This window comes from Dermacentor silvarum, chromosome 1 (assembly GCF_013339745.2).
Source record: "Dermacentor silvarum isolate Dsil-2018 chromosome 1, BIME_Dsil_1.4, whole genome shotgun sequence".
In the NCBI taxonomy this organism is placed as follows: Eukaryota; Metazoa; Arthropoda; class Arachnida; order Ixodida; family Ixodidae; genus Dermacentor; species Dermacentor silvarum.
The window spans coordinates 291,981,932-291,997,885 of record NC_051154.1 but is presented as its reverse complement, the minus strand read 5'-3'; the positions used below and the strand labels follow the sequence as shown (position 1 = coordinate 291,997,885).

The following is a 15,954-nucleotide window of genomic DNA, read 5'->3' as shown; positions in this document are numbered from 1 at the left end:
TGCACATGATTCCGTGCCTTCAAGTGTAGTTTGTTGATATTGCGTGTCTTTTTGTCTGCCGTCTTAAGCGGAATTTTAGCATCATATCGCCATAGATCTGCCAATGTATTTAACTAATGCCATGTTCGATTTCGTCGACGAAGTAATTGTCAAATTGTCAAAAATCACTAAGCATAATTTACACCATCATTTAGTCAGTATATGCTATTTCAGACGAGAAAATTTATCCGGAAAGTGTAATGCACTCCCCTAATTGTCTACCGTGAGAACAGAATGCCTATCTAGCGTGCAGCTGACGTCATCTCATTGAATCTTGTGTCCGCTAATTCCTTACATGGTGCGTTCATTGGCTTTTAGATCCATGCGCCGCGCCCTGCACTAATATGTCTGTATCCATGGTGTGACCACTCTTCTCACGGACGAGCAAGCACCATACAGCGCGGATGGCAGGCTGCGTGGCATAGCGGGTGGTTGTTAAAGTTGTTCTGGTTGCCTCCACAACCTCCGTACACGAAGTCTTCACAGGCCTCGCTGGTGACGTTGTGGAAGACGCGCCGAATGGCTGCCTCGCACGGTCTTGTCTTTGCTGGTAGGCTGCAGTACCACGAAGGCAACACTGCGGGAATTTATTAATTCTGTTTATATCACATTGTGGTGTTGACACCAATATACAGAAACAACACGCCATCGGAAAGAAAACGTGCATAAAAAACAAAAGAATATAGAAAAAGGTTACATACGTAATTCAGTTCCTGCTTACTCCGATGCAGGCAATAACGTGCTTCGGGAGCGGAGTGTACTCAGCAGCTACGTAAATGAGGTGGACATACTACGTCATCAGCGCGTGCCGCAGCCCACGGGAACTAACCAAGCCAGAGGGCGCCGTGCGTCGAAGTGGCATCACCCTTCAGCGAAAAAGTGTAACAGCTTCGCTAGGCCCTTGGACCTACTATTCTTCGAAGCGTCATATGTTTGCTATTGACGCGATAGCGTTAAGGGCCCCGTGTCGCAGAAAATCCGGCGTCGGTGTCGGCATCGGCGTAAGCACCGGCGTCCGTGGCATCCGTGGCGGAGAAATTCATCCCGAACCACCCCGACCACACAGGCACTCCGCGTGGCGCAAGGGCTTAGTGTGCAAAAATTGAATTTCTCAAAGTAAAATCCGTGAGAAAGAAGCCGGCAGATCGCACGCCCTGTGGGAATCGATGTTAAGCGAAACAATGTGCGGAGAGCCTACCAAGTTAACGAAACGACCATAGGAACACGGAGGCGTAGGCGGCTGTTTCATGACCTACATGACAAGCATGTCATGACATTCATGTCATAAGTCCTCAGAAGTCTCTTTAGCTACGCCTAAGAGACCTTAAGGCGAAAGCCTTAGTCATGCTCATGACTATGACTTCCACCATAATCCTTTAGTGTTTCCTTCACTTAGTGTCCACTTCGTAATCCATTCCAGTGGTTTTTCAGTGTTAATCATTTTTGCTGAGTCATTGTCATTTTTGCTGAGTCATGCTTATGACTATGGCTTCTGCCATCATCATTTAGTGTTTTATTCACTTAGTGCCTACGTCCGAATCCATTCCAGTGGTTTTTGAGTGTTAATCTTTTTTCGCTAAGTCATTGTCATTTTTGCTGAGCCATGCTCATGGCTATGACTTCTACCATCATCCGAACAGATTGATCGTCAGTGATAGAGCAGAGATCGTTTGCTACGTTGGCGATATCCACAGTGGACTTCCTATTCTTTTCTTAATCTCTCTATCCCATTTTCCCTTCCCCATGTGTAGGGTAGCCAACCGGGCTCAGTCCTGGTTAACCTACATGCCTTTCATTAAATCCTTTTCTCTCTCTCTATCATCCTTTAGTGTTTTCTTCGCTTAGTACCAATGTCCGAACCCACTCTAATTACATGCCAAGTTAACGAAATGACCATGAGAGCACCATGACGTAGGCGGCTCTTTCATGACCTACATGACAGTCATGTCAGGACATTCATGTCATGACCAATCATTTATATTCGTCATACACTCTTGTTATACTATGCCAATTTTGGTACCTACCAAGTTAACGAAACGAACATGAGAGCATCAAGACATAGGAGGCTTTTCATGACCTACATGACAGACACATATCCATACCATGACCAATCACTTATGTTCGTCACACACTCTTTTCATACTATGCCAATTTTGGTATCTACCAAGTTAACGAAACGACCATGAGAGCACCAAGACCAACTCAAGGGTCCTACAAATTTTTTTTCCTTTAAGTTTTTACTGAATTATACAATCGGTCGCTTTCGGTGGTTAAGCTCTGAAAGAGAACCAATACGAAAAGGTATGAAATAAAATGAGAAATGTGAGCGGCCACAGACTTTGTTTACGGCTATTCACGGCCGAAGGAAAGAACAAATACTATTATGGGGGAAAATGAGCAGTCCCCTCAATGGCACTCACAATCGAGGCGGTTTGCTTAACTCACTGATATGTATATAAAATATGATATATGTGTATACTATATGTATATATCACTGGCTTAGTATTATCACTGGTTTAGCGACCAGCAATGACTGGCAGAAGCGGAAGAAAGGAACTAACAATGGTACTGCAAATGAAACCACCTGAAAGTCATAAAGATCTCTACTGGTTATAACAGCTCGGTAGAGCAAAGCCAAAAGTTTTGTGCAAAGCGTTGACGTATCATTTGCACTATATCCGCATGTAGCACCGGGGCACTACATGAGGGATGGACGTACTTTTGGCAATACAAGTCACCTGCACGAGTCTCTCGGCTGGGCAAGGCATGTGTACTTACCCCGCATCTGCGGAAGTTCCACGGCGTCGGTGTCCTTCCCGAACTCAGGGTATGCGGGCCCTGCGTAAAGTGCATTTACAGTTCCTGACTTTTGTACCTAGCACAGCAAGTGCAGCAACAATGCACAAAACACAATTGAACAGCATTGTGCGTGAGGGTTTTGCAAATAGCAGATACTTCGATAAAGTCTTTTTATTTATATATGTTCGTGAATGAAGCCCGCGAATACACGCAAAATTGCCGTGCGACTGTCCGCTCGAGGCACCTTGCGTGTATTCGGGCGCTTCTTTCACGCTCGGAAAAACACTTTTATGTAGCACGTATTGAGCAACAGAAAGCTTCATCGGAATTTTTCATGTTGCTATGCAGTTTTCTCAATAACACTTTTATTATTTGGACAGTACTTCTCGAGTTAGATAACTAATTACAAATACCTAATTAAATCTCAGTAAGGAAAAATTACTGGCGGGTACTCCACTGTATTGGAAACAAGATGCACTAGGTTTTCTTGGAGTTACTAATTGCTCTTTTTTTTCAATCTTGGTGCATGATGGTTCGGACACCCTGTATAACTTACACACGCACACCACACATAAAAGAGAGAGAGAGAGAGTGCGGGAATCTATCAAATAAGTTGCTTGAGCAGAGGAACTTCAGCTGCGTCCTTCGTCCCTTTCCGGTGTGAAGACCGTATAAGCTGGCACTCCAGGATCATCTGCTTAGAAAGGTGTCGATCATCGAGGCGTGCCAGCGCTGTCGTGAGGGGCTGTCTCCGGGAGGGAGCTGCAGCGAGCACAGTAACAAAAGACATGATCGATGGTTTCCTCCCTGCCGCAATCGTCACAGCCTGCACTGTCCGCCATACCGTTACGGCATGCAAAAGTTGGTATTCGTGAAAGATACTCCAAACCACATTCGGCAGAGAACAGTTGTTTTGGTTCCAGATAGTCGCCATGGAATGCCGAGTCGGAGGGATGGGTCCAGGCGGTACAGATGAGTATGCCTGAAACCTGGCGTGTTCCACGTGGATCGTGTGACATCACGCGCGTTCATGCGACGCTTCGTTGCTGCATATGTTATTGATAGCGGAATGGGTTCCTCTCCGCCATTTTCTTGAGAACTCCTTCCAACTTCATCAGCATGGTCATTGCCCTTGAGCCTGGAAGTCACTTAAACCGTGATCGTGTCCTTTCTCGGCAACTTGGTGATATATCTGACTTATTTCAGCACTAGTTCTAGTGGTTCACGACGAAGAGCGAATAGCAAACATTACTGGACTGCCTTAAAACCGTCACTAAAGACGCTCCAACGTAGTGGTGGTACTTCACGAATCATACGAAGTGCGCTGCGAAATTCAGCAAGCTCCGTGGCCGTCGACGTTGTCCGGTGAGAGGTTTTAAACTGGATGGTGACGGATTTTCCGCGGAAGATTGCAGCTCCGGGAGATTTGCCAACAGTTGTCGAGCTACCAATGTGAATCTGAAGATGGTGCTTGCATTTCTCTTGCAGCATGAGTAGAGATAGATGCTTGAGAGCTGGTGACGACAATCCTGCTTTTGCCCGAATCCTTGGTACTGAAAGGCGAACTTGTTGAACTAAACACTATCGATGCTCCAACAGTCTCTCTGCAGGCGTATAATCAGTAGAATTGCAGTTGCGCTAAGTCGATATCTTCTGAGAAAAAACAATTGCGCCAAAACACATCTCGCGAGGACTGTCAACGATAATGCGTTAGAATTGGATCAATATAGTGACACAGCGTATTGCCACGTCGAAACGAGTTATGTTTGAAGTATGTACTACAGCGGGACTTCTCTTTCAGGCTTCCCTAAGAACAGTCGGCGCCATCTAGCGCCTCTATCGTGAAGCCTGCGCGTCGCTTCCGAAATGCATGGTGCGCTGGTGCGTGCGAACGGCGAGAACCCCATCATAGGGCAACCGGGCTTCTCTCTCGCGCTTCTTTCGGGACATGCTGCGACATCTAGCGGCACTGCCGAGAAGCCTGAGCGTGGCCTCCGAGACTAGAAGCGTGGCGCCCCGGTGCCTGCGAACGCTGAGAATTGTGCCCTCACTTGGCCCCCTGCTCACTGGCACATTGTGACCCAAGGTGGCGAGAACTTCATTGAAGAATGGCACACACCAAATGCATTCGTGGCGCATCTCGCTAAAGCATTGGCCTTAAAGGCATTCGATGAAAAAAAGGCACACACCCAATGCACTTGTGGCAAGCACCACCGCTGATGTGTCGGTTTGGTGTCCTTGAGGAACCCTTGTGACATGGGTTCGATAGCGCTCAGCAGCAAATACATTTAAGGGATATTTTTCGTCATCTTAGAGCAGCACATTCCTAGCTGCACCTAGTTACTCAAGTTGATGTCAAAGACGTTCACTGAACAGCAAGGAGAACACGCCTACTAGCACATACCCAGCGACCACACTTGGTATAAATAAGGCTCCTTGAAGACCAGCACAGACCGAGTGCCACATACGCAGCCGCACTCCAGGCCGGCATCACAGTTTCTTCGAACAGTGGAACCTACTCATTCCCGCGTTTAGTCACCAATGTCGGCGTGAAAAGGGTTCGTTGAAGTGCGGCACGTATGCACACATTGCCACACACTCAGTGACCCACGTTGGTCGGACGGTTGCTTTGGAACCCTCTTACCTCAGCACAGCCGCCCGACGTGCTACCCATTCGACCACTTACCACCCAGTGACCAAGGGAGGTAGGAAAACGGTTAGATACAGACATACAAACGTACGTGCATAGCTAGATAAACCCCGTAAAGTGCGTTAATACCCTAAGAATGCTAAGTCATTAAAATGAGGCACAGGGCCGATCTTCTGGCAACGCGGAGAGGGTGCTGAAAGGAGTGCGTGCAAGTTGCCTGATGTGTGTTCTGAGCCCTTCCAATATAATGCGGGTCGTGACTGGACAATTCTTGGCGATTCCAATGGTTTCCGTTGTCGATGAAAAGCGTGATAATCCCATACAAATCCTGAATGCCTGAGCACTTTCGATTGTGCAGATGTTACTCATGCAAGTGCTACTCGATCAGTACACGTAAGCTGTAACGCAGATGCCCGCAGATACAGCGTGCTTTAGAGTTTTAAGATGGCGTGTACTGAAGTGCGCCCAAGTCTTTTCAAGAAACTTTTATAGGTACGAAATGGCTGTCAGGCGCTTCCTGAGGTAAGCCGTATGAGGCCTTCGGCAGAGCTTTCGATCAATGATGGGGCTGTTGCCCTTACCGGCGCACATCACTAATGGATCTAGAAATATAGATTAGTATGCGACATTAAGGTTATACGCCTTCTGGCAACTAAAAATTAATATCAACATTATCAACATGTTTCAGGGAGCGCATGTACTTGCTGCTCTCGGGCTTCTTCACAAGTTGTCTGCACATAACTAAAGAAACGCATGAATCACCTTTTGCGAAGATGTGACCGAGCAGTTCATGGCTGTTAAACGTGATTATACACGTCAAAATGCATTCAACACAGTGAGCAAGAACAAAATAACAATGACTCGTAACAACCATGGAAAGCTGAAGTTATCTGAATGATTTGGCCTCTTTTCAACAATGTTTAGCGCTAACAGTTTCTGTGAGTTTCTTTGCACGCGGCCGGCTCGGTTGACACCCTAAGCGTCAGCGATATGGGGCATTTGTCCGACATGCATCTCACATGATATCGCCCAGCATCATGGCATCCGTCTGAAGAGGTCACCGGGTCATACAATGAGCATTCCCAGATTGAAAACCGATCATATATGCTCCGACGTCTAAAACACCCGACTCATATTTTTGAGGTGTCAATAGATACAAAAAAAATTAATTCAAAATTACGTTTTATATGGTGTACTAATCCCGACGATATTAACCATGGATGACGAGATTGTTTTATTGTACGTGCGCGCGCTTTGTGATGCCTGCCGGACACAAATACAAGGCTATAAATTCAGCCTGCATGGTCTAGTGTGCCGAATTGAAGTTAAAATGAGGGAGATAAATCGGGCATTGCGCTTGGAAAATCGTACTAATCAAAAGACAGAAGTTAGGAGGAAGACGGAGGCTTGAAGTGATCGACAGTGGTCAAGCAATGTTTATGGCTTCAGACAGTTTCAACAAGGGGACAAGGTTTCGTCAAGGTATAGACAAGTGCACTTGTCAAACACTGGCTCAAGAGACATCCCTTCTTCAACCTTTGTTATATTCTGGGACGTGATATATTGTACTTTGCTCATCTTATAGAGAGTAGTCGGAAACATCTCTCAGTGACAACGTCCATTTATTTATTTGTAACAATAATGAAAAAAAGAGGAAACAGTTTTGGCAGAACGCAGTGTTGCACCTTCACTATCGGGTGTCTGCGACATGGATCCTATTTGCGGCGATTTTGATGTGGCATCCTCTTTCGCGTCCTTGTTACAGAGTGATAACCGAGCTCTAATCCCACCGAGCACTGACGATGCTGGGCGCTGGGAGTATGTTCGCTGCGGTGATTACGTCACCTTAAACTTAACTAGGCGTCACTTGTACATGCAGCTGGAATAGTGATAGTGTGCTAATGAGAATCGCTGCACAGTAACCCTTGTCTTAAATGTTATTCCGAGGCGATGTTCTACTGTAGCAGGTGTCTAATAATTGCTTGATTACACGCCCTTTAATGCACACAAGCACAATAAAAAATAGTTGCAAAGGAAGGGGAACAAAATGAATCAACCGATACACGGCACCGTGATGAGGGGCACGGCCCCGTGACTGTCATGGAAATCTTACCGCTGTGGATTTTGCAGGCTACGTTCCTCTGTGGTTCAAGCTGCTTCCCGGATCCGCCTGCTTCACCGCCATCTGGCGCTGCTGAAGGACACTCGTTTTCGTCTACTTCTTGGCCAAACCTGGTTGACGACAGCTTTTCCACCTGGCAACGTGGATTTTCTACCCCCATCACCCACATCGACGACGCATATAAAAGCCATCCTGGAACCACCCACCTCGGGCACGGCACCGTGACTGTCATGGAAATCTTACCGCTGTGGATTTTGCAGGTTAGTTATTTAGAAGGCGCTGCCTGTGTGAAAAGCAGTGATTATAGCCTGTTTGCGGTGTCGTGCCCTGAAGAAAGTATTGATGCACTGAGGCGTCTTATGTCTTTGCCATATTGCCTTCACTCATTTTTTTATGGTATGCTACTCTCGCTGTCGGGTGACATAGAAAGCAATCCTGGACGTATGAATGCAACTGAAAGGGAAACATTGGAAAGCCTCTTGCAGACTGTCCAAAGAATTGAAGCTGGCCAAGCTGCTATTCTAAACGAAATAATAGGTGTTAAAGAAAGGCAGGATGCCACCGATAATGAAGTCAAACAGCTGACAGCGAGAGTGGCAGCCCTTGAATCAACTACCTCATTTGATAGGCCTGCTTCTTGTTCAACTGACAATACTATGCGTGACATTTCTTCCCAGCTTTCTACCATTTACTCAAGATGCGATGATACTGAAAACAGACTGCGTCGAAACAACTTGCTTTTTTGGCATTGAGGACGTACATGACGAAAGCTGGGCAAATTCTGAAGAGAAAATTATTGCATTTTGTTCTGAGTGCCTAGGTTTAACTATGTCTGCTTCCCAATTTGAAAGAGTTCATAGACTGGGTAATTTCAAGTCTGATAGGCACAGACCGATCATAGCCAAGATGACGTTTTTTAAAGATAAACAGAACATCCTTTCTAATGGTCACAAGCTGAAAAATACCAGTTTCGCTATCCGCGAGGATTTTTCTGCTGCTACTCGTGAAGCGCGAAGCAAGCTGACCAAGTTTGCAAAATCACAGTCCAAGTCTTATAAATTAGCATTTGATAAACTTCGAATTGACAAACAAACGTATGCGTATGACCGCGCCACTGACTCGGTCACTCTAATCAAACCATAACTAGGAAATGTAATGAGACCGCGTGAACGTCCTCATCACACGTCATCCAACTCCTCTCTGACACTATCCTTTTCATTTTCTAATATCCGAAGCGTGATGCCTAAACGCGATCAACTTTGTTCTTTCCTTCAAGATAGTGAATCTGATATAATAGCTTTAACTGAAACTTGGTTGCACGCCGGTATCAAAGACAGTGAAATTTTTCCTGACGCCGATGCGTACAATATCTACAGACATGACCGGACAGATAAGAGAGGGGGCGGGGTGCTTCTTGCTATTAAAAGAACGCTACCATCCATCGCTATCACCTCCAACTCTAATCTCGAAATGGTATGGGCTACCTGCAAAACTAGTTCTTCAAATTTACTTATTGGAGTGTGTTACCGCCCACCTGACTGTGGGATATCTTTCATTCATAATCTCCGATCTAGCATTTCTGCTGCTATTGACTATTGTTCGCCCAGTGACATCTACTTGTTTGGTGATTTCAATTTTCCCCAAATAGATTGGGCTAATTTGTCTTCACCTAGTCATGCTGCAACCGAATTTTCTAGAGATTTCTACCTCTTTCAAGTGATTAGCCAGAATACCCGTGGTTCTAACATACTAGATTTAGGTCTAACCACTGCTCCCGAAACCATAGGGCAAGTTATGTATCTCGACGGATTTAGCGATCACAATTTGTTGCAGTTTGATATTCTGGTTCCCTGTTTGTTTGCAGGTGAATCAACTAAAAAGATTAGAGACTACAGTAAGGCAAATTATGGTAAAATTAACTCTGAACTTACCACATTTTTCAATGAGGTATTTTCCCCACTAAGAAACCACCGATCTACTGAAGAAAACTGGTTGCTTTTCAAACACAAACTGTCTGCTCTGATACAGAAGTACGTTCCTCTCATTACAATATGTAATGATAAAGCTAATCCATGGTTCAACAAGGCCCTACAACGATTACGGAATAAAAAGAAGCGCCTGTACAGAAAAGCTAAAGCTACTTCCTCTCTGCCTCTGTTGGATAAATATAAACAGTGTCTCAAAACTTACTGTTCTGCTATTACCACTGCCAAAAACAAATATTTTAATCACGATCTTCCATCGCTATTGCAAACTAATCCAAGAAAGTTTTGGCAAGTTATATCTCCCGAAAATAAACAAGACCCCATATCACTACACAATACCGAGGGCTTACCATTAACCGACACTGAATGTCCAACTGCGTTCAACAACTTTTTTGCATCAGTGTTTACAAAGGAACATCATTGCAGTATGCCAGTTGTTCCTGATTGCGACTACCCATTTATGGAGCCCATCAGGATTAGTCCCGAGGGTATTGCATCTCTAATTAACAACCTTAAGTTATCCTCATCTGCCGGAGTGGACACCATAAATTCGAAAATCCTTAAAAACACCATTTCAGTTTCCAGCCAGAATTTGTGTCATATCTTTGAGCAATCATTGTCATCCGGAAAGCTGCCTTCCGAGTGGAAAAAAGCAAAGGTCATTCCTGTCTTCAAAACGGGAAACAAAAACTCGCTTGATAACTATCGTCCCATTTCTTTAACGTACATATGCTGTAAACTACTTGAACATATTATCGCTTCTCACATTTACAACCATCTGGAACGAAATAACTTTTTCTTTTCATATCAGCATGGCTTTAGGTAAGGCTACTCGTGTGATACCCAGTTATTTGAATTTACTACTGACCTGCATTTTAACATGGATGAAAACCAGCAAACAGATTGTATTTTTTTAGATTTCTCAAAAGCATTTGACAGAGTTGCTCATGGCCGACTTTTTACTAAATTATCTACCCTTTGTCTTGATTCTCTCACAATATCTTGGCTTCGTAACTTTCTCTCATTCCGTCAAGAATTCACAGTTGTTAACGGGCTTTCATCTCTACTATCTGACGTGACCTCTGGTGTACCACAGGGAAGTGTGCTTGGACCCTTACTTTTTCTAATTTATATTACCGACCTTCCCAATAACATTTCCTCCCGTTTACGTCTTTTCGCAGACGACTGTGTTGTTTACCATAAGATCACGTCAAATACTGACCACCTCTCCCATCAAGATGACCTTAACACTATTGTTGAGTGGTGCAAAAACTGGCACATGATTCCAAGCCCTACTAAATGTAAATATATGACTTTTAGCCGCAAGCATGATATTTCTAATTTCCAATACTCTATCAATAACACCTTCCTGTCCAAAGCTACGTCGTACAAATATCTCGGAATCCAGTTCACACCAAATCTTTCATGGTCTTGTCACATTTCAACCATCTGCAGCAAAGCATCGAAAACATTGGGTTTCATACGCAGAAACCTGCGAAACTCGCCTAGCTCCGTTCGAAAACTTGCATATCTAACATTTATTCATCCACAGTTGGAATTCGCCTCATCTATTTGGTCTCCCCATCAAAAATACCTAATTGAAATGCTTGAGTCCATTCAAAACTGAGCTGCCCGGTTCATTTCTAACAATTACAGTCCCCTCGCAAGTGTCTCCCACCTAAAGAACCTTAATGATATACACATACTCGAAAATCGTCGTTCTATTTCACTTCTGTGTTTATTTCATAAATATGTTCACACCCGCACTTCATTTTTGCCTCTGGAATCGTCTCCTCGATCTTCACGGCGCTTACATAATTATCTCTGCTTTAACCGCATATATGGTAAAACTCAATCATTCAATTCATCTGCATTACCTAAAGCAATTAAGCTCTGGAATGATCTTCCTGACAACGTAATCTCTTTTTCTCACCCTGGTGAGTTCAAAAAACACCTCTGCCAGCATTTATCGCTTTAGTAATGCCTTAATTGCAGCTTTCTGCTGTACTACTTTTTTTCAGCTGCTTTGAATGTTGTTTTATTTTGTACTACTGTCCCACTTGTACTTGGTTATCCGTTCTTGCCATTTTCGCGTTTGCTTTGTTTTGTAATCTCCATGTTAAGAGTATTTTTACGCCTTTTTGAATCAACTTTGTGTTTATTTTCTGTGGTTTGCCTTGTACCGCGTCTCTTGTACCGTTACTGTGGTTTTCTTTTTTTGCACTGTACTTCTATTGGTGTGCCCCCCTTACCCAATGCTCCTCGGGGCCTGTGAGGAATAAATAAATAAATAATAATAAAATTGTCCCGGTTCCCGCATTTATTCTGCATTGTTTACAGAAATAGAAATGAACGATTAAATGCACTGCAAACATGAGGCCTTGTAAAGGGTGGTATTCAGTGAAATGCCAAGAATGGCAGTGCAAGAAGCAGGAAGGTATTATAAAACGATTCTATTGTGAGACAACTACGTAAGAGTTATGGTTCAGGTTTGCTGACAGGACGGCACATCCATTTTTGTGATAAAGTGGCAAAGTGATAAAATAGGATGCCTAGATAGTTTTCCATGAAGTACTTGGCTGTATGCAGCTCACCACTTAAAGCCGGTATGCTACAGGTATCTTTTTACCATAGCACTTTCGTTGACAATCCTCCAACCTCAGGACATTGTTGGTATTGCCTACGCAGCCTCTTAACAAGAACTGCTCACACCGCTGGCTGGTTGTGTTAAAGTAGAATCGTTGATTTGGGGTGGAGCAGCCAGCCGTACCCTCAAGCAGTGGCAGGTAGCAGGCGTGGGAACGTGCTGCAAAGGAAGTTGAAGGCTACTTTAAAATAGTGCATTCTTGCGTGTCGTGTTGTAGTGAGAGAATTAAGCGGAACTTATGTAATTACCTTGTAGCGTTTGCACCATGTTTAGATGCTACATTTAAATTCTACATTGTGCTTCCAGAGGCCTCTTTAAGGTCATAAATTAAATACGAGTGTGATTTAAGAATAATCAGCACACTCACGCTGCAAATGTTCGTTTCCGATTGCCATGTATATATATATATATATATATATATATATATATAAACAGGGTGTTTCAGCGAACACTTTCAAACTTTATTGAAGGTTGTCTGTGGCAGATAGCCCAATTCTAGTCAATGAGCTGGTCTACTCGAATAGGCGGACACAACTTGCACAAAAAATTGAAATCCGCAATCGACTAATCAAAAAAATTCACTAATTACGTTTTTAATTACTTACCTGATGGCCCATATTGCAATTTACATATTGTAGCCGTGGAGTTCCTAAGGTGGATCCACTTGCAATTAATTATCAGGATGATAACAGTTTCGAGATATCAATTCCCGAACTTTGCGGAGAAATGCATTGGCGTTCCAGGAAATTTTGTGCTTCAATGCATAAAGCCACGTTTTGTTAAGAACCTAACTGGAACGCCAATGCATTTCTCCGCAAAGTTCGGGAATTAATATCTCGAAACTGGTGTCAACCCGAGAATTCGTTCCAAGTATATATATATATATATATATATATATATATAACGAACGAGAAGAAAGGAAACAAGGAAACAGAGAGGCGCGATTTTTATTCTTCATATCATAAGAAGGCAAGAAACAAGGAGAGCATAGGGAAAATCACTTGTGTTGCTTCAGTGAAATAAATACATAATAAATAGATGGAAATGAAAGTGCACGCAAAAACAACTAGCCGCAGGTCGGATACGAATCCACGCCTTCGCATTACGCGTGCGATGCTCGGGTAATGGAAGTATCCACTTGGAAATAATTCTTGGAACTTGGAACGACTGATCCCGTTTCAATATATTAATTTTCCGCGTCCGACAAAATGCATTGAGATTCCAGTTAATTTTAAGAAAACGCTGTTTCATGCATCGAAGCACAAAAGTAAATGGAACACCAATGCACTTCGACGGACACTGAAAATAACTCGTAACTTCTTGCAGTCCAGAGAATTCGTTCCAAGCGAATACGCCTTGTGAACTCACTGGCTATAATTCGTAGCTTAAAAGATGTGCAGCAATGTAAAAAATAAAAACTTTATTAGCGTTGTTATGTAAATATTTAATGAAGCATTTCGATTTCTCGTACAACAAATGGCCACCTCATCGAGTGATTTAGACCAGGTGTAAGAATTGGCGCTATTTGCCACAGGCAATTTTTTTTCAAATTTCGCACCTTCTAAAAAAAGACCTGGTATATTCGCTTTAAGGTATGTTGAGCTCCTTGGTCATGGCTGAAACATCTGCATCACCACCTTTAATAAGAAATTCTAATCGAGTCTTGATGGTGTTAATGTGATATCGGGATGAAGGCCCAGTTATTTGTCGCTGAGTGGCCTCTTCGTAATTAGCACCGATGAATAGGTCAATTGCTGCCATTCACGCTCATATTTGTGACAAGCAACAATATGTGCTCCAGTGTCAAGAATGTGGATGACCCCCGGAATACAAATGTGCATAGACTCACACCCTATTGCCTATCCTCGTGATCACCCCGTATACCCCTCTTCCCTCTAACGAGTAGCAGGGTTAAGAAAGGCTACCCCATGCCAGCTTTTGAGCATTTCCTAAAATAAGGTCTCCTTCCTCTTTCACTGCCTCTTTTTAAATATTTTAGATAAAGTTACAATTTATTCACACAAGTATCCTCATTAGGTGCAGACATTCTTCAATAAAGACCGGCACGAGAGATCTCGCGAACATAAAAGGAACGAAACTACTGCACTCTGCTTTGGTTGCGTGTAAATCTAAAATGGGCACCTATTGCTTTTCTAACTGCAGCAGTCGAGTTGGCGTAGCGAGCGCGTACACATCTGTTACTATTTCTTGCCGCGCAAAACAAGCTCCCACCATCGTAAGCTTTATACGTCTATAGATCAGAATTGGCAAGGTGGCAGTCATCTTTTGCAAGTAAATGCCTAAACTGGCCGAACGAACCGCCAACATAGCGCTCCGCCTTTCGCTCTCTCAAGCAGGCTGCAGAGTTACCTCATCAAGGCTTTGCTATAAACAGCCCCTTCATCAACACCGCTGTCACGGCGCACGCCACACCGGCTGATAGAGACTGGAGTTCAGATTAGGTACGCTTACTTTAAACGTGGGTGCGGGAGTATAAAAAGAAAGAACACAACTTGATTTCTGAACCAAAGTTGGTTACTTCAGTAGCTGCGAGTTCAGTTGAATTATCTGCCGTCGATGTAGCCATCGCTAAAGTCCCTAAAGTACCGCCATCTACACTATCCTCCGCTGTCTCCTCTCCTAAAGCGCTTGTTTTTTTTTCTTTACTTTATGCTTGCGAAAGCAAGTCGACAGTGGCGCCCCTAGAAAGTCCCCGTTGAAGCTTTCAGGCCGGGCGCGCGCCGCGGCCACCGCCGGCGACTGCGGCTGCGGCCCGGCCTGAAAGCTTCAACGAGGACTTTCTAGGGGCGCCACCGTCGCGCCGTCGACTGTTGCTGCGGCTGCGCAGAGTATTCAACTATGGCTCTGAGGCGGGAAAAATATATAAATATATAACCACCGATCGTTAAGGTGGCGAGGGAATCGTCTGTTGTGTTCGGCCACCGAACTAAGACGCGTTGCTTACGGAGCACGTCAAAGCTCAGGCATAGAGTCGTAAGCTCAGCGACGGTGCGTGGGTCTTTTGCCAGGAGCATTTGAAAGGAATCGTCATCAATGCCTTTCAAGATGTGTTTAATCTTCTGTTGCTCGGGCATGGGCGGATTCAGGCGCTTACACAAGTCTATGACGTCTTCCATGTAGGTGTTAAAATTTTGGCCTTGCTGCTGCGCATGTCCGCGGAGGCGCTGTTCGACGCGGAGCTTGCGCACGGCAGGGCGGTCGAACACGTCTGCGAAGCCTTTCTTGAACGCACTCCATGTAGCGAAGTGTGACTCATGGTTGTGGTACCACAGGCTTGCGACGTCTTTTAGACAGAACGACACATTCTGTAGTTTCGACGGGTGGTCCCACTTATTGTGGCCGCTCACCTTTTCGAATGTCGCCAGCCTATCTTCCACATCGTGGTCATCTGTTCCACTAAAGAAAGGAGGGTCACGCTGGCGCAGCGTGCCGGTTACGAAGACCTGCGGAGATTGGGGGGCGGCTTCTTGGATGGTTTCGTCAGCCATTGTCGGGGCAGGTCGCAGCGTCCGACTTCGGAGTTCCAGGTTTGCAGACTCCGCACCTCCACCACTTTGGAAGGGGTTTTATTAACGTTGGACGTCAGGCGGAAGAATTGCACGACGGGCACGAAGACAGTCTCAGCCGGCGTCAACAGCTCACGATCTGCGCTCGCACCTCTAGCCAAGACAGTGTCCCACTGCTGCGTGCG

The 15,954-nt window shown here is 44.6% G+C and overlaps 1 protein-coding gene across 1 annotated transcript; it reads right to left on the bottom strand.

Moving 5' to 3' along the window:
• Nucleotides 1-348: 348 nt before the first annotated feature.
• Nucleotides 349-15,751, bottom strand: LOC125942859 (boophilin-G2-like). Its single transcript, XM_049661107.1, has 4 exons — nucleotides 15,611-15,751; nucleotides 12,225-12,420; nucleotides 2,818-2,877; nucleotides 349-616 (listed from the first exon to the last, which is right to left on the bottom strand). Exons 1-4 carry the CDS (start codon nucleotides 15,749-15,751, stop codon nucleotides 414-416), a joined length of 600 nt encoding a protein of 199 aa, XP_049517064.1. The 3' UTR covers nucleotides 349-413.
• Nucleotides 15,752-15,954: the final 203 nt, after the last annotated feature.

What these genes read in the sequence shown, in the direction of transcription:
- LOC125942859 (XM_049661107.1), bottom strand. Translation starts at nt 15,751, where the DNA reads ATGGCTGACGAAACCATCCAAGAAGCCGCCCCCCAATCTCCGCAGGTC. An exon ending in GGCTGGCGACATTCGAAAAG is followed by an intron (nt 12,421 to 15,610) that starts GTGAGCGGCCAC and finishes ATTTTAAAGTAG; the next exon opens with CCTTCAACTTCCTTTGCAGC. An exon ending in GGAACTTCCGCAGATGCGGG is followed by an intron (nt 617 to 2,817) that starts GTAAGTACACAT and finishes AAATTCCCGCAG; the next exon opens with TGTTGCCTTCGTGGTACTGC.